Source organism: Colias eurytheme, chromosome 2 (assembly GCF_061535395.1).
Source record: "Colias eurytheme isolate Ceu_HAF_F1 chromosome 2, ilColEury1 Martin Lab GWU primary, whole genome shotgun sequence".
NCBI classification, from domain to species: domain Eukaryota; kingdom Metazoa; phylum Arthropoda; class Insecta; order Lepidoptera; family Pieridae; genus Colias; species Colias eurytheme.
The window spans coordinates 8,925,059-8,947,065 of record NC_142981.1 but is presented as its reverse complement, the minus strand read 5'-3'; the positions used below and the strand labels follow the sequence as shown (position 1 = coordinate 8,947,065).

At 36.2% G+C, this 22,007-nt stretch overlaps 4 protein-coding genes across 6 annotated transcripts in view; 3 read left to right on the top strand and 1 right to left on the bottom strand.

Moving 5' to 3' along the window:
* Ziz (dedicator of cytokinesis protein Ziz) overlaps nucleotides 1–22,007 on the bottom strand; it is a 43,346-nt gene that overhangs the window by 6,075 nt on the left and 15,264 nt on the right. The window contains exons 27-29 of the mRNA XM_090115197.1: nucleotides 21,817–21,909; nucleotides 21,394–21,524; nucleotides 17,392–17,533 (exon numbers count right to left, since the gene is read on the bottom strand). Coding sequence (XP_089971323.1) covers nucleotides 17,392–17,533; nucleotides 21,394–21,524; nucleotides 21,817–21,909 — 366 coding nt within the window. The remainder of the gene's footprint in view (nucleotides 1–17,391; nucleotides 17,534–21,393; nucleotides 21,525–21,816; nucleotides 21,910–22,007) is intronic.
* On the top strand, nucleotides 1,199–3,767 carry LOC149910570 (venom acid phosphatase Acph-1-like). Its single transcript, XM_090115187.1, has 7 exons — nucleotides 1,199–1,391; nucleotides 1,494–1,604; nucleotides 1,826–2,065; nucleotides 2,324–2,506; nucleotides 2,590–2,710; nucleotides 2,825–3,036; nucleotides 3,356–3,767. Exons 1-7 carry the CDS (start codon nucleotides 1,266–1,268, stop codon nucleotides 3,509–3,511), a joined length of 1,149 nt encoding a protein of 382 aa, XP_089971313.1. The 5' UTR covers nucleotides 1,199–1,265; the 3' UTR covers nucleotides 3,512–3,767.
* LOC149910569 (venom acid phosphatase Acph-1-like) lies at nucleotides 4,497–7,270 on the top strand. 2 transcript variants are annotated; one of them, XM_090115177.1, is made up of 7 exons: nucleotides 4,497–4,754; nucleotides 5,168–5,278; nucleotides 5,366–5,605; nucleotides 6,009–6,119; nucleotides 6,192–6,312; nucleotides 6,399–6,610; nucleotides 6,960–7,270. In XM_090115177.1, the coding sequence occupies exons 1-7, from the start codon at nucleotides 4,599–4,601 to the stop codon at nucleotides 7,119–7,121; spliced, it is 1,113 nt and encodes a 370-aa protein (XP_089971303.1). In that variant the 5' UTR covers nucleotides 4,497–4,598; the 3' UTR covers nucleotides 7,122–7,270. The 2 variants fall into 2 exon arrangements, with proteins under 2 accessions (XP_089971303.1, XP_089971295.1); XM_090115169.1 differs by having other exon boundaries at nucleotides 5,937–6,119.
* On the top strand, nucleotides 7,530–17,355 carry LOC149910568 (venom acid phosphatase Acph-1-like). Of its 2 annotated transcripts, none has more exons than XM_090115153.1 (10): nucleotides 7,530–7,660; nucleotides 10,926–11,041; nucleotides 12,604–12,671; nucleotides 13,156–13,263; nucleotides 14,051–14,132; nucleotides 14,668–14,825; nucleotides 15,338–15,520; nucleotides 15,609–15,729; nucleotides 16,022–16,269; nucleotides 16,832–17,355. In XM_090115153.1, the coding sequence occupies exons 1-10, from the start codon at nucleotides 7,629–7,631 to the stop codon at nucleotides 16,982–16,984; spliced, it is 1,269 nt and encodes a 422-aa protein (XP_089971279.1). In that variant the 5' UTR covers nucleotides 7,530–7,628; the 3' UTR covers nucleotides 16,985–17,355. The 2 variants fall into 2 exon arrangements, with proteins under 2 accessions (XP_089971279.1, XP_089971284.1); XM_090115158.1 differs by lacking the exon at nucleotides 7,530–7,660 and adding an exon at nucleotides 8,176–8,463.

Sequence of the window (22,007 nt, the reverse complement as noted above, 5' to 3'; positions counted from 1 at the left end):
ATTTTTAACACTCAAGAGATTTTTAATAAGTTCTATTTGATATTTAAATTGATCGTTTTATAAATCTAAATAATAATAGATGAGATTTTTCATATACTTAATAGTACATATATTTGTAGAGCATAGATTAAAAATATATCCCAGTCAATAGACTGGGATATATTTTTAATCTTGCTTGTTTATCAAATCATCCAATACAAATAGTTGTGTGGATACACACAAACTAAACACATTTTTTATTACATAATATATAATACTAGTATATCTATGTGCCCGCATAGCACATTTGTGTCATCATAAATCATAAATTATCATAAAAAGGTATTGATCAATAAATATTTTTGAGATATTCTATAACCATCGACAAAGTGTTAGTGATGCTTTACATTTTTCATTGCAGTCTACTGGGATTATTATTTATTATTTATTATTAGGGATTTACTGTTTATTAATGTGCCATCCTATGGCACATTAATAAATAATAAATCCCTACTAATATTATAACTGCGAAAGTAACTCTGTCTGTGTCTGTTACGCTTCCCGCTTCAACCTCTCAACCGATTTTGATGAAATTAGACATAAACTACCTATATATTGCGAAATATGCACCACGGGCGAAGCCGGGGCGGACCGCTAGTTCTTATAATATATAGTAGTTTCCCTGTATCTTTTATTGACTTATATACCTATGTACATTTCTATAAAAAAAAATTAATGGTTTTGTCTCCAAAAATACAAACAGACCGGTAATCAGTTTCTTTTGTATTTATAATAATATTAGCATACATATTAAAAAAAAACTTATAACTGGTTCTTTATTCACAAAGTCCTTGAATTCTAGTTATCTCCAAAACGGCATCTTGTGCCTAATAATTCGACCACCTACAAAATAGAATAAAAAAGTTTTCGAAACCATAAAAATCTTCGATAGAAAATATAGCCATTGATTATGTTAATATTCAAATTAATACTCCTTATAGAATTCCGTCTAATGTAATGCTTTTGACAAGGGTATGGTGTCTGCGGAAAGGGGTTTGCCCAATTACGTGATATTTTCCATAAGTATTGTCCTAAGATTTCGAGCCGAAATCATCTAACTAACCGACTAACCGGTATAAATTTCCTTTAAATTTTTAACTAAATGAGGCTTTAAGCAAATCGCTATATAAAAGGTGTACATATAAGAACATGTGCAGTCGAAATCTGATCGCGATCGCGCGGACTTCAATGTCATATGTAGTTAAAGGTGATTTTAATCGATAAAAATGAAACTCGTGGTATTGTTAACTATACTTTCGATCGGAATATGCAGTTGTCATAACTCACACAAACCGAGCCGTCCCGATAGAGATGATGCTTTAACTAAATATGACATGGTTATGGCTTTTGCGGTACGTCCAAAAAAAATATAATAGTGCTTTCTAACACATATCTACTACAGAGTAGATGGCGTATTGTTTAAACAAAAAGTTTAATTAAAATTAATTCATTAGGTTTTTCGACATGGCGACCGGACCCCAGACCACGAGGAGCTTAATAAATATCCAAACTTCAAATTGGAGAAAGATATATTCTTTCCTTTCGGGAAGAAGGCTTTAACAAACGTAAGTAATCAATGTTAATGCAGCATTAATCTAAACGTTCATAATTTGTGTTGCTGTTTATTAAGAAAATTGAGTACGCGTGAATAATTGAATGCATCCTACAACTACAAGATTTAATACATTATGCTAATACAAAGTGTAACAATGGTTAATAGGTTTCGTTGCGCTTACTTTTTAATTTACCATATGCTATAACAGCTCGATATCAATAAATATTACAGAGAGGAAAGGAAAGAGCGTTTCGAGTTGGTCAATATTTGAGAAATCGATACGACGGATTAATTTCGAAGCTCTATCTTCCTGAAGAGGTTCACGTACAGACGACGGACTACGCTCGGACTAAAATGTCAGTATTGGTGGCTCTGTCTGCTCTGTACCCGCCACAGGCCATGCAGAGGTGGAATCCTCGTCTGAACTGGCAGCCCATACCGTACGACACGCCTCAACGAGATAATGACAGTGTGAGTATGCCAAGTCAATGAATATGCAATTATATTATGTATTGTTATTCGGATATGCCTATATATTTGTGTTTTTAATATAATTTACGTGTAGAAAAATAATTATAATATGTTTTAAGATATTAATTGTAAAATTAACGAATAAGATTATTATATTATGATAATTAGTACCCAGTGTCGCAATTGAATATTATAATAAGTATGTTCTTTGCCAGCCTTTAGCCAAAATAACCATCTAATTTCAAAATTATATTTCAGCTGCTGCATTTTATTAACTGTCCAGGTTATGCGCAATTGAAGAACCAATTGTATGATTTGCCAGAGGTTCAATCGTATATGCAAGCATCCAAAGGTTTCTTTAAAACATTATCGGAAGAATCTGGATATAATTTTACCATTCCGGAGGAGGTTTTCATGTTGGACAACTTATTCCAGGCTTTGGTAAGTTATACGCTTTTGTATAGCGACAGGATTGAACCTTATAACTTTCTTGCCAAAGTAAATCTTTTAATTTCGATTTTCAGAACAATGTAGATGTACCCACTCCACAATGGGCGCAGAAAATTATGCATCAAATTAAAGAAACGACCAAGTTAGAGTACTCGGTAATGTATTACACCGACGAATTAAAGAGAATAGCAGCAGGTAAGAAGGAAAAATGGAACTGGTATATTTAAATAATAAATGTATTAGCGATAAGTACATATTAAGATTAATTACATCCCATTTCTTAAATTTGAACTTGATTTCTGGTTTTAGGAGGAATATTAACAGATGTTGTAGAGGCAACAAAAGCAAAGATAGCTGGTGATAACAATCAACCTAAGCTCTTCTTATATTCTGCTCATGAAGACAACGTAGCTTCAATATTAGCAGCGTGCAAGGCGTTCATGCCTCACCAGCCTAAATACGGTTCTACAGTTTCTTTGGAATTGTGGAGAAATCGTGAAACAGGAAAATACGGATTCATGGTATGTTACTTTTCTTTTTGAATATAAGCAGGTAAGTTGCGCATTGACAGTAAGGAAACAAATACATATTGTAATTCGCTTTGGAGTTGTATAAATACCCACTATCGCAGAAAGGAAATGCATCGTGCCAAGCTTATTATTATTATAATAGGATATATTGAAATCATATTTCGCTTTCATATATCCGTTAATAGATGTGTGTGTGTTATATTATATTGTGTGTGTGTGTTATACTCTATACCTCGATATTAACAAAAATTAGAGAATATTTTAAGAAATGCTTATGAAGTAGATAATGATAAACATTATTCTGTTTCAGGTTGTATACGCCCCAGAAATCGGAGGCAGATCAGAGGCATTGCCAGTGGCAGGCTGCGGCGGCGGAATGATTTGCGACTACGACACTTTTCTTGATTTAACCAAAGATTATTTACTACCACACAGTGAATACAAACAGCATTGTACTATAGCTTAGAGTTATGAATTTTATATACAGAAATAATAGTACCTACAACAATTATTTGTAATAATATCGAAAGTTTAAGATTGATATAACCGTAGGAAACCATCTGGGTATCACCTGGTAAACACCATCTTTGATGCGTGAATAAAGGCTGTTGTAATGAAATATTAGTTAAAAATAAATAATGCTATATAATAGTTAATAGACATAGAAACACACAACTCATACCTAGTACTATGAAACAATAATAAATTGGCTGTGATTTGTATGTTTTTTGTTTTCAACTGTCCTTATTTTTATCTCAGACAATACGAGGTAATTTTAACGAGAATGCAGATAAAATAATTATATATAACTGTATTTTCATCAAATCTTTTACCTTTAAATCTGAAGGTTTGTAATTTAAACATTTTATTTATTTACATAAAACACCTTTACATTTGAAACTTAAGTTAATAAAGATAAGAGTGCTCTATTTACTTATTAGACAAATAATAAAATGGTCTTATCTTTCAGAAATTAGGAAATACGTTATTTGTCATTGAGAATAATCCTAAATGAAGTACATCTGCTCAAAGTTGTGGAAATGCGTATATAGGTATTTAGGTCTCTATATTCCAGCAATCAAACGAGACCTATCAAACAAGTTCTAAATGTAACCGACTCGGTTGTTGAACAAAAAATGACTAGTCTTATACATAATTGAACTTTTTTCTATTCTAAATTTGTACGCTCATATTTTAGACTACATTTTTTATGAACTCGGTTGTATGATAAAAAATACAATGAAGATAGGTAACAATCGATATAATATGTAGAAGTGGGTTTATATATGTCTTCTTTAAACGTTTCACCATCTATCCAGAAAACTAGATACCACTAGATATCATAGTCGGTGAGACTAGTCTATTGAGGGTCTCCAGATTATTTCGCGCTCTAATCACATTACGATCTCGGCCCTCTTCAATGTACCTATCTAGATATAAACTATACGGAGGCTCAGAGCATGGCAGTCGAAATCGACTCGCGGTAGCGCGTGCTACCTAGTCGATTATTGTTTTAAAAATACTTTTTCTTTTTTTTTAATTAAATTCATATAATGGGGACTTTGATGGTGTTCGGTTTGCTGTTGGTAGCCGTGTCGTGTAATGAATTGAAGCCAGAGCTTCCTCTAGAAGCGGCTGTGGAGGTCGACAACAAGGTGGACGTAGTAGACAATGGCCTGGCCAACACTGATCTGTTGATGGCTTTTGTGGTATGTTCAATCGTATGATCCGATTTGTATCGGGTCACAGGTGTCACGCCTCTTCCGAGTGATATTGTTTGTATGGCTGGATTGATTATTGTGTTTTATATTTATATGTACGGTTTATATTACGTACAATTGAATCATTTTTGCTAAATGGCTAGGACAAAAAATAAAACATTCAATTGGTGACCAATTGATGACCTTCAAAATTTACCTATTCACACTATATAAATAAATTAAAATCAACAATATAAGAAAATAAATTATCGTTATCTTGTTAAAAACTCAAAAACTAACAGTTAATAATATATTTTACAAAAGAATAATTTCTTGATACACCTGTTTAATATGTAAATATATTATGTATCCTAAGCAACAATGAGCATAAATGTTATGATGCATTTTGCATAATTTTACAGGTTTTTAGACACGGTGACCGAACTCCAGATCAAGAAGAGCTAGACAAATTTCCTTCTGATCAACACTATGATAATATATTTTTTCCTTACGGGAAAAAAGCGCTTACAAACGTTAGTAATATCATCATAATCTATGAATGAGTATACAAATTTAAATTCAACATAATATACATAGTTAATTCGTTATTTTTGTAACAGAAAGGAAAGCAGCGCGGGTATCGAGTCGGGGAGTATTTGAGGAGACGTTACAATAATATAATATCTAGTCTTTATTTACCCGATGAGACTCACATTCAGACGACAGATTACGCGCGCACTAAAATGACAGTGTTGACTGCGTTGGCTGCTTTGTTTCCACCACCACCTGCACAAAGATGGAACCCTACCCTTAACTGGCAACCAGTTCCTTATGATACCCCTGCATTTGAAGATGACGATGTATGTACAAAAAAGTATCCAATATTACATTTTAAATAATCTTACTCAAACAAAACAACGTAAAAACGATTAGCTCATTAAAGACATAATAGAAGTTAATTGATGCAAACTGGACTGTAAGTGCATGACATAAAGTGTTAAGACAATATAATTCAGATAATACTTAATGCTAATCAGGTAATTGGTATGTAAGTAACCGGTATTTACACGATTTGGATGATTGGTTCATGTGCTGCGGTACCGGTTTTGTAAAAAAAATAATCTATTACAGAAAAAGCCGCGTCAGGTAAAGATTTATGGACATTAGATAAAAAATGTTAATATTTTTCAGTTCATGTATTATTACAATTGCCCGCGATATCTGCAATTACGGGATAAAGTTTACGCTTCACCTGAATTCCAGAAGAGGATGATACCATACGAAGGACTCTACAAATACTTGAGTATCAAAACTAGAACCAATATTACGACACCGGAAGATGTCTTTTATTTAGACAATCTTTTCCAAACCTTGGTATGAGCATTTTATATGTATTTTTATGTGTTTCCATTAAAATAATTGCTATGATTTATAATTTTTTTATAGGAAAATGTGGGAGTGCATCCACCGCAATGGGCGATAGAAGTTATGCCAAAGATAAAAGAGGTAACTAAAATCGAATACGCTGCCGAGTTTTATACCAGTGAAATGATACGATTAGCTGCAGGTAATAAAAACGAAAAACAAAAAAGTTAAGTAATTGAAACAATTTCCAAGAAAAACATTACTAGTAAAATGACCTTTTGTTTTTAGGAGTGCTGCTCGAGAAAATAGAGAATGTAACGGGTGCGGCTATAGCTGGGGAAAAAGATTTACCTAAACTGTGGTTGTTTTCGGCTCACGAGAACAATGTAGCAGCTCTGATGTCCGCTGCCCGAGTGTTCAGACCGCACCAGCCCAAATACGGTTCTACCATATCACTTGAATTGAGAAAACGGCGTTTAACCGGACAGTATGGATTTACGGTAAGATGTAATAATTATTATTTTAGAACGGTACGAAACGATTGGTTACGCTTGACTACTTTCAATACGATAATGGGAATGATTACTCAAATATTATTTATAGCATTTAGATTATACTACAAGAACTAGATATCTTAAAAACCAGATGAAGCGTACACATTACACAAAATGCAATACATTATTCATAACTGAGTAGATTACTTTTCCTAAAGTGTCTAACAGATTTCCATGTCTTTATCTGAAAAGTATATCCTCATTAATAATTTATCTTTGAACAATTTTCGAAAACGGAAACGGTTTATATCAAAGTTTTTATAGAATCTTTTAATTAGTGTTCTTACTCTTACAGGCTGTATATGCGGCTGAAGCCGGGGGCCCTGGTATTATACTACCGATATCGGGCTGTGGCGGGCTACCCTTGTGCGACTACGACACCTTCCTCTCATTAACACGTGAATTCGTTCTCTCTCATAGTGAATACAAGAAACAATGCGCTACTCCCGTCACATAAGAATCATAATCGAATAAAATGATGCAGAGATATAACGTTGGAGTACATGTAGACTGAGTACATGTGAAAAGTAGATTAAGATTAACGTTATTTATGTTAAAGTAACGATATTCGATATAGATCTATATTAAATTGGCTGTGATATGATATTTTGGTGTTTTATTTCAACGACTTTACAGAAAATAAAAACTGTTTTTGAGAATCCTGAGATAATAAAATACAATAAACTTATTTCGGATTACCTGAGAATTAAATCCAACAGTAGAAATTATATGAGAGGGAATAATACACAGTTTGTTTTTAGCGCAGATTAATTAACAAATAGGCAAATACGATGAGCAAATATACAAGATATCTTGCTCTGCCTTATCTTCTGAAGGATATCAGAATTAAGCTCGAGTATTCAGAGACACTGATTACTAGTGACAACACCATGCAAATAAGTGTCTAGAATTACACTTTCTGAGTGATCATCTTTTTCGTTTATTTATTTGTCTAAATAATGTGATGGTACATCTGACTAGTATTTTGTGTGTCAGGTATGTATGTTAACTAAATTATGATTTAAGCAACGCGCATCCAGCTTGATTATAAGCATGATTCCTAGTTATTAGTTTATAGAAATATATTATGTTAGTTAATAACGACGAGGCCGTAGCCGATTATTCAGATAACATTTATTGATTTACTATGATTTAGTCAATATTCAGACATTTAATGAAATGAGAATCCTTAAGAACCACGAATACGGTATCCGACTTAATTACTTAAGGTATAATATAACTTGATCTTCTTATTTACCTGAAAACATCAGTGCAGTACTGTGGGAGAATTATACCACAACGGCCTTTTGTACTGTATAGGCATTGAGAAAAAATTAGCTTCAGTCATGTTTAAAAAACAGCACAATACAAATTACATTTTACGCCACATAAAATAGCATTTTATATAGCTGCGACGTAATGATAAAATCTGAACATCCCATTCAAATTGACGTTGACAAGGGCGTAACCGGGGAGTCAGTGCGGCACATACAAATAGCCGTGATGGTTGCTCTCGCATGTGTAAATAGATACCGTACAATCGATTGGACAAAGTCAATCATCTGAGCAGGTCGCCCAACGACCGTGAATTCGCGGAGCGTCCCGCGTGGACTCAGTGGGACAGCACTTCGCGCGTCGTGCACTTCCGCCCTTGCATCGTCCGCAATTACGAACAATCCCATTGTATCTGTTTGTGCTATGATTCGAGCATAGTCCTTTGATATGTGCACTACTGAGTGATCAATACGCGGTTCAATATTGGGATACAATGTAGAATTGTCAATCCGGAAGAGGAAAATGTAAGTGATAATCGTAATTGCTGATATTGCACTGATTGATGTTAATGATGCTTTAATTAATGTTCGTGTAAAGGAAAGAAGAAGGATGTTTATAACTAGTTTAAACAATGTCTTGGACAATACAAAATTCGCCTTGACAAAATTATTTTAAAACGATGATACTACTCTAATCACAATTTTCATGCAATTATAGTTTGTAGAAGTTTAATCAGCGTACTTCATGAATAACTTATCTATTTAAAAGAATGTTAATATGAAAAGGTTGTAGCTGAAACAAAATTGGTTGAGGCCTTTGTGGATATATTTAAATATAGTTTATTTTATTGTCATCGTATTTCTGACTATTTTATGTCAAGGATAAAATGAAGTACATATGTGAAAAAGAACCTGTTTTTGATAAGATCTGAATACTGAAAGTTGGCATAATTAATATAGATAACCTACTTAGCAGACAATTTTGATAATTCTTGTATATATCAGATAAAAAAAGAAGAAAGAAAGCTACAACTTTAAATGATTAACGATAGCAAGAGAACTTGATGAGCGTTATGTTAGTCCTTAAGTGGATTGATATGTTCTTAGAATTCTTCGCCATAACAATTAATAGGCAGAATCATCATTGGCTTTTGGGTGACCAAATTATTGCTTTTTTGTTGATTTGAGATTGTATTAATATAAAAAAGACTTCGAAGGAGGTACAGGTAAATTAGCTTGGAGAAATTTTTGCGTTTGTAGTAGTGTATGGTCAGCAAATAAAATAAAACAACATTTTATTTTTAGTTTTTATTTTATATATATATATAAGGGATTTTAAATTAAACTATATGTGTTTCTCCTCTGAAAAAGATGAGACTTTATTTTAATATTTGCACATTTAACATACGTATAACTTTTACATTAACTAGACCGGGAGATATTGACACAAAATTTCGAGTCATTTGTAACAGGATGGCGGTTCTACAGGGGTCTAAGTACGCAATGACAAAAAGAAAAACGATGGTGTGAACGCTGGTACCGGCGGCTTAGTCACGTAGGCGTTAGTCGAACTCGTCGGAAAAATAGCGAAGTCAAACAATTTGTAACACAAAAATTTTAGAATTTACCGATAGCCCATAAAAAGAAGTAGGCGGTAGTGTCATGCCATACTTTTCCGGTGTGACTTACAGCCCGCCATACCGACGCGAATGTGTTGATTTAAAAAAAAACAATTCAACCATTTGTACCAGGCTAACTTTTGCACAGGTAACCATCGTCGTGCAGCCATTTACGAAAATCGCCATGCCATACTTTTCGGACGATTCCAAATGGTCGCCATACCGCCGAAAATCTGCAAATTTTTTTTATATATATATAGAACTATTTCTTTTTGTCATTGCGTACTAAGACCCCTGTAGAACCGCCATCCTGTTACAAATGACTCGAAATTTTGTGTCAATATCTCCCGGTCTATACGTAATAATTATAATTTTTGAATGAAATGTGTGCTTTATGTTCACGGTACCAAACGACTGCACGTGGCACCTGCGGACAGCGTAAACTGGTTTATTCTGGTTTTGTGCGTGTTTCCACTTTCCACTATCAAGTGACGATTTATTTATTTGTTTTGTTTCGTAATTATTATGGTCAAATATTAATTATGAAACAAATTATTATGGACACGATATTTTATTGTTTCACGGTAGTCGCCTTGTCGTTTGCTCAAGGACGTGAAATTGAATGATATATTTTTTTTTATAAAGTCAAAACCATTTTCTTTCAAATAAAAACTTGTTTTTATTGAAAACAAAAGTGTTGCTAGGAATAAGTATAAAATTAAATAGTAATGTTAGGATATCGAAACATTTTTGTATAGGCCAGAAGTCAGAACGATATAGTGGAAACGCGCTCTAAGATCTGAGTAATATACACACCACTACATATGCAAAAATTTCTCCAAGCTAATTTACCTGTACATAGTTTTAGAAATAATTGTGAGATAAGGTTTTTTGGGACATTAACTAGTAAGAAAGACAAGTGTTTCAAGGTTCAGTTATTTATGCATATAAAAATTAAAATAACTGACTAGAGGACAATAACCATATTATATTATTTCAGGCTAGAGGAACTTCTATTTATTGACTTAGGTTTAAATCTAATAGTACCTACTAATTGTAGGATAACGGTGATAAATCAAGAAGAAGTACATAATTAAAAAATTAAAATATCCATGCGGTAGAAAGAATAAACAAAATTACATTCGTCAAGTACGTTACGCTTCAATACCTACGTGCCCACAATTATAGTCTGGCTATTGGTGAAGACCAATAGTCAGACTATAATTGTGCTTTAATTGACTTCTATTCGAGATTACCCTAAATGACCTCATGACTCATAACTTTCAAGCAACGTCTGATACTTTGACTCGGACTTTATCCACAAATAGATCCCTAGGCTCATAACATAAATTTCAAATGTTCTGACAGGAAAGAGGGCGGTCGCGAGGAGGAGCCGACCAACGCGGCGGATGTGGCACCGAGCATGAGGACCGAACATACTTGCTGCTGTCTCGGCGTGTTGGTGGGCGTCTCACTCATAGCCGGTGAGAAAAAATACAACTTTTTTTTTAAGTGGGGAAATCTTGCATAGATGCCCACGGCCCCCGGGGAAGGAGCCGTGGGTAATGTCGGATTCTTACCGACTAAAACCCGACTGGGTTCCATCGAGCTGCATTAATGATGGGGGCGCGGGTATTGTGTCAAATTCTTCCGCGACCCCCTCGGGAAAAAAATACACTTAGGAAATACCCATAACAAAGTACTAGAATACAAGAAACACTTGCAAAGTGGCTCAATGAACGAATTTCTTGAGAGAATTGTGGTAACAAGAATTTTAAGTCTTCTTCAACCGATATTACATGACTAGTGAGTGGTTACAGAAAAAGAGCGGACTCTTTCACGACTAGGTTTAGAGGATTATAATGGACAGTGGCTCCTGTCGATCGTGTTTTGTTATACAGAACTAACTAGAAACATAAGTACTCCAAATATTTAGGGATTCGATCACTGATTTATAGGTTGCACTGATCACGGAATGTTTAAAGTTTAAAAAATTAATGGATAACAAAAAAAATCAAAAAAGTATTCCCAAATTTGAAAGTTAACTGAATCCAGGTAAACTGAATTTCTTGATCTTTCCTTTCTTCTTTTCTTTGAATGTGACTTTGTATAAAATTAATTATTTCTGATAACAGGCATTTATTTAACTTTTTTTTAAATTTCAGCAGTAATTGCTTGGAGGAAATTACTTCGGAAACTAATCATAATAGTTGAATGTAATTTTAAATATTTTGTAAAAACAGATAACAATTTAAGTTTCTTATAAAATCGATTTTTACTTTAGCTTGACAAGTGAATTTATTATCAATATCAATTATTTATCATATGCATTTAATGTACGCACGTGCTTCTTCCATATAAGGCCAAGATTTTTTTTTTATGTTTTTCTCTGCATATGCTCTACACGTGAATATTAAGACGAACGTCATTAACATTCTCAAAGCTACAAGTATTTATAAGAATTAATCAAAGGATTTACAAAACAATAAGCTTGTACATATTTAGGAATGTTTCGACCTTATTTTTCTCTGTAAGTATACATTTCATTCCTTGTTCACAAAGGTTATGCAAAAATTCATGAACTTAATTTTTTCTTACTAGATTCCGAACATGTCGCAAATTAATTGGATATTTTTACTTTTTCACGCCTTGTCCTTAACCATATAATATCGGCTAGAGAAGACTTTCTATCGAATTTGAGGGCCTGAAACGCTCACCAAACCAAACTACACAATAATTCACGCTGTCCAATAAGAAAATTAACATTCGCCTATTTTAATGGTTTATATAGTTACGTATAAATATAATTAATTGTTTATTTTGACTGGCATATTTTTAACTATGAATGATTACACATTATTTTGTACTAAATAGATAAATCACTAATTATTTCACTATCGAAAAGTGCAAGGGTCAAACATCGTATGTTGCCGGGACCATTGACTTCCAAGCCGGAGCAGGAAGTGCTAAATGTCTTTATTCTTTAAGCTATAAACATAATCAGTCATTCCACCTTTATGAGATGATAATGAGTTTTAATTCACAGCCCTCGTCGCTGTGATTTTGATGAAAGATTCCACTGTCGAAATCACAGTTCTACGGCAAGTTCATGTGGTAAGTTATTTCCATATTGTATTTTTGACTACTTTTTGCAATTCATAAACAGTAATATAAAGTGATTGTCGAATTGGTTGCTATTGCTGATTGTGTTAAATGGTTCTAATTGACGATCGAAATTGTTTCAATTGGGTGTTATGTTTAGTTTTTATGGTTGACGACAAGAGCATAAATGGGCGTTTCAATCTAAAATAAGAGGTTAATCCAAGCAAACTGAACGTTTTTCTTTTCATTTTGTGATGAAATAAGAAGATTTTTTTCATAATTTAGAATTTTAATGTAACTGCAGTCCAATAACGTAAAATTAAACGCGAAAGCCCACTGTTGCACCTAATTACAAACGCATATCAGCAATTCTGCACCTTTTTCATCTATATCTAAAGACGATCTGCTTTGACACTAAGTGAACCTTCATCTATTTCTAGAAGTAAGGGATATCTGGTATAAACATAACAATTGATTTTATTATTCTCGTGCTTAGCTGATGTCTCACGGCGAGCGCACGCCGGACGAGCGTGAACTGTCCATGCTTGGGGCGCCCCCACCCGATCACGTTTTCGTTCCTTACGGCGCAGGTGCCTTAACCAATGTAAGTGAGCTTGCTCTAAATGTATACTATTACTAAACTGCATGTACAGGTAGTAATTAAACTGAGTTATTAAATGGTAGCGCGTGTATCCAAATAGCCGATAAGTGAAAATCATGGATGGAGGCTAGTAAACAATGCATGGCTACCTACAAAATACATGTTTTATGAGAGCAAAGAACCATCATTATATGCACATTGTACACATTTAAAAACGTCCAGTAAGATAATCACGATTTATTTTAAGATTTTACAAATTATTGAATAAGGGTGGATTTACGGAGAGAACCGGATGAGGCGCCTGTTTATTTGGTATTTGGTTCCCTGCCTTCATGAAATTTTGTATGTAGAAATGGCAAACTTATAATACTGCATTTGCATATCTATATCTTTTGCAATGTATTAGCCACTATCAGATAAACGACTTTAACGAAGCGTTTACTTCCCGGTGCGAATGCGGGAGGGATCTCGATTCCTGAAGGTCACCGTTTAAACAGGAACGAGGTGTCAGAGTCGCAGATAGCTGTCCAACACTAATAATGATTTATTGCTCGTTGCAACGCACATCCCGCTTATAGAAAGGCATTCGCCTCGCTGCGTCGCAATATTTTTAGCACGCCTAGGTTTTTGCGAACGGTGTCTTTTGATACCTACATGGACACCAAATATAATTTTGCAGCCATGACTTGTTTGAACTATTGTTTCTAATATTACGATATGATTATGAAGAGAAAAAATGATTTAAGTAAAACTCGTGCACAACATAATCACATTGTAATATCGTTTACAGGAAGGAAAAATGTTGACTTACGAGATGGGTGCGCTATTAAGAAAAAGATACAATAATTTCTTGGGGCCTTATTATGAAGCCGGTAAATATAAGATATAAATTTAATTCGTACACATTTGTAAGATTCTTCGCATACCTAGCTGGTTTTCCTTATGAATTAATTTTATCTATAAATTAAATCTGACTTGACCTTTCCAGCAAGGCATTATTATAATTCTTCAATCTAAAAAAATACTATAAAAACAAATTCAAAAAAATCAGACCTAAGATATTTGCATTCGTTAATCATTCATTCAGTGTTTTAAAATTTATGAACTCTGAACTTATTAGATGTCTCGACTCTCGACGAATTATTATCATAAACCCTATTAAGTATATACAATATCATATACATACGTGTCTCTTAACTTTATTGTCAGTAAAGAAAATTTGAGCTATTGCTGCTTAAATACCAGAACAGTAAGTAAAAGAATTTCACTGTAAAAATTTTAGCTTTAGGCTCCGACCTTTTAACAAAACGCACTTCACATTCAAAGATCCTACAAATCCAGTAAAATTCTCATTTAAATATATTATCGAATTCCTTTTAATCCCTAACCAATTACTAAACTGTTCAGACAAGAGCATGGTGATAACTTCGGACACGAGTCTAAGTAAGATGACAGCGCTTTTGATAGCGGCGGGTCTCTGGCCTCCGACACAAGATCAGATGTGGAACGACACTTTCTGGTGGCAGCCTGTGCCGTACCAGTATCCTTCCAAAGGCGAAGATTATGTGAGTATTGGATAAATATAATAATTATTCCTATCGACATTATCCTTATGGGATTGCGGAACACGCAATCCTATCTTGCTTGTATTAGAGAGATACTGCTTTCCGAATCGGTGGTAAATGTTAAAAAATGTTATGACGATTCAAAAGTGGTTTTATAAGAAGTCTAATTGAATAAATAAATGTTCGAGTTTTGAGTTTGAAGACCTAATAAAAATAATAATTTATTAAATGTAATAATTTATAAAACGTAGAGACGTTTGTATGCCTTTTTTGAATTTGCACCTGATGACTTGTGTCTGGTCTTCACGAATTTATTGTGTTTATTTGCACTTAATAATTATTGTTTACTTTATTTTAATGGGCTCATAAATAAAAAGTAATATTTCAGTGCGCGATGTCGTGGAAAATAGGTAATAAATTATATTTATTAAATTATCGTTTAAGAATAATGGTCAATAAAAATATTTAGCTAGATTTATTCCAAATAAAATCTTTTACTGCATTATTTTCAGTTATTATATGACGAGAACTGTCCCCGATACAATCAAGAGAAACAGAGGCTTTTGAAGGCATTTATAGAAGAGGGACTATTAACGCCTTATAGAGACCTGTTTCATAAAATTGCACAACTTACCGGTACTAATTTTAGTACTCCGCATGACGCCTATCACTTGAACAACTTATTTTTAATTCAGGTATTTATTTAATATATCATTCCATAAATAAATCGTATCAAAGACACTAATAATTGTTTTGAAAAATAACATATTTGTAAAATTTTAGGACGATATAAAAGTGGCGAATCCTAAATGGGCTAAGCACGTCAAGAGAAAACTAATGGACGTTGCAAGACTGGAGTACACAATGATGTTTCATAATAATCTACTACGTAAATTAAGTGGGGGTAAGATATCATTACATAATAATTTAAATTCCTAGTTTATTATATTCTTTGGTATATTATTCTTCCGTAGTTCCGTAATTGCAAAATTAAAATGTTTATTTTATTATGAACGTCTGTTAATAGCCGGAAGCTTTGAGAAAAAAAAAATCATATAAGTACTCAACCCAAAATAGATTTCTATACGTCCCCTTCCCTCATCTACTAGACATACAGGTTTTTTTGTCTAGCGTTTATAACACTGAAACTTTATCCAACGGTATATTTCCTCTATATTATATTTCCATACTTTCAGGTGCATTACTCTCTCAAATAATAAAAGAAGCGATATCAAACACGCTAGAAGCGAGCACACCAACAGTGATCGTACGCATCGGCACGCCCGTGTCCGTTGCCGCATTGCTATCCGCGTGCGTCGCTCCCCCACCGCGCTTACCCGACCCGGGAGCGGCCCTACTGTTTGAACTACACGAAAAACTACCTTCCACACAAGGGAAGAAGGATCAAATTGTCTTGTCGCATGGACAGAAATTCGGATTTAAGGTAGGTGGTTTGGTATCGCTCGGTGATTGTATGTATTGGCACGTCCGTATCCGTTGCCGCATTGCTATCTGCGTGCGTCGCTCCCCCACCCCGCTTACCCGACCCTGGCGCGGCCCTACTGTTCGAGTTACACGAAAAACTACCACGAAAGACTACTTACGCAAGGGAAGAAGGATCAAATTGTCTTGTCGCATGGACAGAAATTCGGATTTAAGGTACGTACGGCTTTATTACCAACAAAATAATTTAAAGTAACTCGTGTATGAGGTGATGAAAATCGTAAGATTAAATGAAATAGGACATTTCTATCAATAGTCAATTAAATAAAATTTATGAATGTGTGAATGTCAGTTTATCTTAATATGCATTTTAATAGAATTTCAGAGCCATAAAATATAGCCATAAAAATAAATAGGGCATTGTTATCAATTGGAAATTTAATTTAATGTCTGAATTATGATTTAAATTTATTTGACTATGTTCCTATACGTATACAGGCACGTATTGTACAGTATAGTGTATACCTAATAGATGTTAAAAGTTAAAATATATTTCATTTCAGATCTATTACTGGGACGACGACTCCGCAGAGCCAAGACTAATGGAAGTGCCTGGATGCAATGCTTTCTGCCCGTTGGACACTTTCAAAGAAATAACAAAGTCTATCGTATCGTACAATTATAAGACGGATTGTAAACTTGTTCCTATAACATGATTTATGTGATAACTTGTGTGCAATACTATAAATATGTGATTAAAAAAACGTTTTAGTGCTTAAAACACCAAATATAGACGAATAGAGCACTTATAAATGAAATAGAAGTTGCTTAATAATGTATTTTAATACGTATTTTGTAGATAGGATGATATCGTAATTTAGTTAAGCGTATCCCATACATTCCAAGTAGTTTGATAAAACACGATAGATGTTTAATATAAAACTTATTTCTGTGACTAACTACTATAATTTATAACATAACTACTATAATTTATAACGTAAAATTGTGTTTTCGGTTATAGAACCTAATTTTTCCTGTGAAAAATTCAGCAATTCGTTAACAATTCCATTGTCTCATTTTACGTTCAATAAAAAGTGTTCCTTATATTGTTAGTTTTTCTTACCTTCGTCGATTTTGAGTCCCGTTTCGTCATTCGGAATGTTTTTGGATATATCAGCGAATGCATCAGCGCCCCAGGTCTGAACGCCGCGCAACTTTAGATATTCAGCTATCAATGCCGCTATGTGCAGTTGACAACACATTGCCTACAGAAAAATATAGGAATCATTAGGCTCATGATGGTGTAAGGGAGGGGATGGGATGTAAGGGAGCAAAATAACATCTTTGTGCTCCAAATGTCAACCTCACCTTCACGTGGTACATCCTGTTGAACAACGGACGAGGCTCTGACGACCGGATGATGGCGGTATAACCATCCAAAAACGGCATAGCTAAATACAATAAGCCGGTAATGGGCAGCAGCATCACCGGCGGAAAAAGGCTATGCTCTGCGGTCGCCAACCCGCATGCCCAGCGTGGCGACTATGGGCATTAACCTCCAATGGCTAGTCAAATTCAACCACGGCCCCCAGTTCCCGGTAGTTCTACTATTCCCGGCTACGGCGGCGGTCGTGGTAACGGTAGAACAGGGGGTGCGAAGAATCCCCGGGCTACGGTAGGCCGCCAAACACAAATGACCATTGCAACGTACAACGGACGCACGCTACGGCTTGACGAACATCTGGTTCAGCTTGAGGAAGAGTTAAGACACATTAAGTGGCATATTCTTGGGTTATGTGAAGTCCGAAAAGAGGGAGAGGATACCATAACTCTTGAATCGGGCCACATGATGTATTACAGGGAAGGAGAACGTCGTTCCGAGGGTGGAGTTGGGTTTTTGGTTAATAGAGCACTCCTCGACAATATTGTAGAAATATCTAGTGTGTCATCTAGGGTGGCGTACCTGATACTTCGACTCACTAAGCGATATAGCCTTAAAGTTATACAGGTTTATGCACCGACATCGACATATCTAGACGAAGATGTTGAAAGTTTCTACGAAGACATCGCAAAGGCCTTACATGACACCAGAAAGGCCCATTTTAATGTTGTCATGGGGGACTTTAACGCGAAAGTAGGAGTACAGGATTGCAACGAATCTGCAATTGGGCCGCATGGTTTTGGATCGAGGAACCAAAGGGGTCATACGCTAGTCAACTTTCTCGAAAAGGAGGGCCTATTCTTGATGAATTCCTTCTTCAAGAAGAAGACTCATAGGAAGTGGACATGGCGGAGCCCTGATGGTCAGACAAAAAATGAAATCGACTTCATCATAACAGACAAAAAGCGGATATTTAGAGATGTCTCCGTGATCACAAGGATTAAAGCCGGCAGTGATCATAGGTATCTAAGAGGCTCTCTAAATATAAATTGCAACCTTGAACGCTCTCGTTTGATGAAGTCGACACTACGACCAAACAAAATTCAAACTGACGCGGACCCCGAGTTCCAGTTAACATTGGAAAACCGCTTTGCAGCACTAGCAACCACAGACGATATTGACCAAAAACTTGAACAAATTCTGGATGTTCTTAGGCGTGAAGGAGCAACCTTCTACAAAGGAAAACGCACTAGCAGGAAGTCAAAGCTCTCGGAGGGGACTTTGGAGTTGATGAAACAACGACGTGAAAACCCACCGTTAACTTTGTCAGAACAACGGGCCCTTAATAAGAAAGTCAGCAAAATGGTACGATACGACCTCAGATGCTCCAATACCATTGCAATTAAAAAAGCAATCGAGGAAAATCGAGGTTCCAAAGTATTCGCTCGAAAACTTAATAGAAGCCACTTGACAAAGTTAACTACAACCATGGGGAGCGTCGTAACATCGAAGCCAGAGATTCTCTCGGAAGTTGAAAACTTCTATAGCCGATTATACGCGTCGCATGCACCTCAACCTAAGTCCACCAACCAAGATCCAAGAGCCACCCTGACACGACACTATACGGAAGAGCTGCCTGATATAAGTCTTCACGAGATCGAGTTGGCCCTCAAGCAACTAAACTGGGATAACAACAGAGCTGCTTAAAGCAGGTGGAGCTCCGATCCTTAAAGAGCTAATGCATCTTTTCAATTCCGTTCTCTTCACTGGGAGAACTCCGCAGGCGTGGAGCAAAAGTGTTGTCATACTGTTCTTCAAGAAGGGCAATAAAACACTTCTGAAAAACTATAGACCCATATCGCTTTTGAGCCACGTCTATAAGCTGTTCTCTAGGGTAATCACCAACCGCCTTGCACGCCGCCTCGATGAATTTCAGCCCCCAGAACAGGCCGGGTTCCGAAGTGGTTATAGCACCATAGACCACATCCACACAGTGCGGCAGATTGTGCAGAAGACAGAGGAGTACAATCAGCCCCTGTGCATTGCTTTTGTGGACTATGAGAAGGCTTTTGACTGCATCGAGACCTGGTCTGTTTTGGAATCCTTGCAGCGATGTCAGGTCGACTGGCGATATATCCAAGTGTTGAGATCCCTCTATGATGCCGCTACGCTAACTGTCCAAATCCAAAATCAGCAAACTAACCATATCCCTCTACAGCGAGGAGTGAGGCAGGGTGACGTTATCTCACCGAAACTGTTCACTACCGCGTTAGAGGATATGTTTAAGACGCTAAACTGGATGGATAGGGGCATAAACATCATTAGCCCGGTTTACACGCACACTCTTTACCGCGTGATTGAGTGCGCGGGATTGAACGCGGGAAAGCACGCGTGCTGAGGAAAGAGGAAAGATTGTGCGTGTAAACGATAATCACGCGCGATTGAACGAAGAAAAGCATGGCGCGTTGGAGTGTGTGCGGAGTGGACGCGCAATCTCGTTCTCTCTGTCATCGTTTAAATGCTCGCTCTTTCCCGCGTGAAAGCCGAATCGCGCGCGAAAGAGCGTGCGTGTAAACCGGGCTAATGGCAATAAAATCTCACACTTGCGATTTGCTGATGATATCGTCATCATGGCTGAGTCGCTGCAAGAATTACAACTTATGCTGAACGACCTTGCTGAATCCTCCCAACGAATCGGTCTCCGCATGAACACCGATAAGACGAAGATCATGATCAACGAACACATTACACCGGAACCGATCACTACTCAGGGAGTCACTCTTGAAGTTGTTCCAGAATACGTATACCTAGGGCAAACGCTGAAACTAGGTAGGAACAACTTTGAGAAAGAAATCAGCAAGACACAATTAGGGTGGGCAGCGTTTGGCAAACTACGTGAAGTCTTACAATCGTCAATTCCACAATGCTTAAAGACAAAAGTCTTCAATCAGTGCGTCCTACCTGTCATGACCTACGGAGCCGAGACGTGGACACTCACAGTGCGGCTAGTCCACCAACTTAAAGTCGCTCAGCGTGCTATGGAGAGAGCTATGCTCGGTATTTCTCTGCGGGATCAAATCCGAAACGAAGTCATTCGCCAGAGAACGAAGGTTACCGACATAGCTCAGAGAATTAGTACGCTGAAGTGGCAGTGGGCTGGCCACATTTGTCGCCGAACGGATAACCGTTGGGGCAAACGCGTTGTAGAGTGGAGACCGCGACTCGGCAAACGTAGTGTAGGGCGCCCTGTAGCGAGGTGGAGCGACGATATAAGCAAGGTTGCTGGTACTCAATGGCGGCGTAAAGCTGAAGACCGAGCTCTATGGCGTGCCTTAGGAGAGGCCTATGTCCAACAGTGGACGGAAAAAGGCTGAAGAGAGAGATTAGGCTCATGAATTTATTATATTAAACAAAGAAATAAACGCATAAAAAAACCCTAACCGCGACGTTACTTTATTTTTTGTTGTTATTAGATTCAACTTATCTGTCAAGTTTTTTGCTACAGTGTGCCAAAGAAACATACTTAAATCCACAAGGAAAAAAAAACTTGTTCAGACTTCATCTATCATGACTTGTTATTCATATAATGATTTACAATCATTGAAAATATTCAGGTCCAAAACTTTAGTTCAACGTAAGTACAAATCGAAATATTGCCTTTATTCGAGAATTAGTTCGCTGACAATTTTTTTGCATTTCTTCACAGTTAATTTCCCATTACAATACTCAATTATTAAGGCATACCTCATCATGATCGGCATTCCTAGCGTGTAAATCTGCCAGCGTGGCGAGCCAGGCATGCCTTAGTCTTGGCGTGGCGCGGCAAGACGCTGCTAACGCGAACTGTAACTCTGACAGCTGGATACTGCCTGCACCTGTTTCATTTTTTACATTATGTAATACGTTCAAATGTTAGTGTAAAATAATTTCAAGTTTCCCAACTGGCAACCCTAAATGTTATCGTAACTTGCAAGCTAGCTAGGTAGTACGAATTAATAAATAACTAAGAATTGAGCAGCTGAATGAAAAAGGTATTTTACTGAAATTGGATATTATTTGCCATTTTAATGCTTTAACAAAACTCACTTAGTCAGCAACGTTAGCTTTGTATTTTCGTAAAGAAATCAAACCTTAAAAAATCAGAAAACAAATATTCAAATAACGTACCCGTACCGCCCCCTGCGGCCCCAGCGAGTCTAGCACGTGCACCCACTACGGTGCGTACGCGACGCATCAGTTCTGCAACTTCGCTTGATAAACCTGTTTAAAAAAAAATTGGTTGTTTGTAAAGTAGGTTAACGATCGAGATGTTTACGTGATAACGTCTTATTGGTGGCAGCGCTCGAGATGAGACGGGA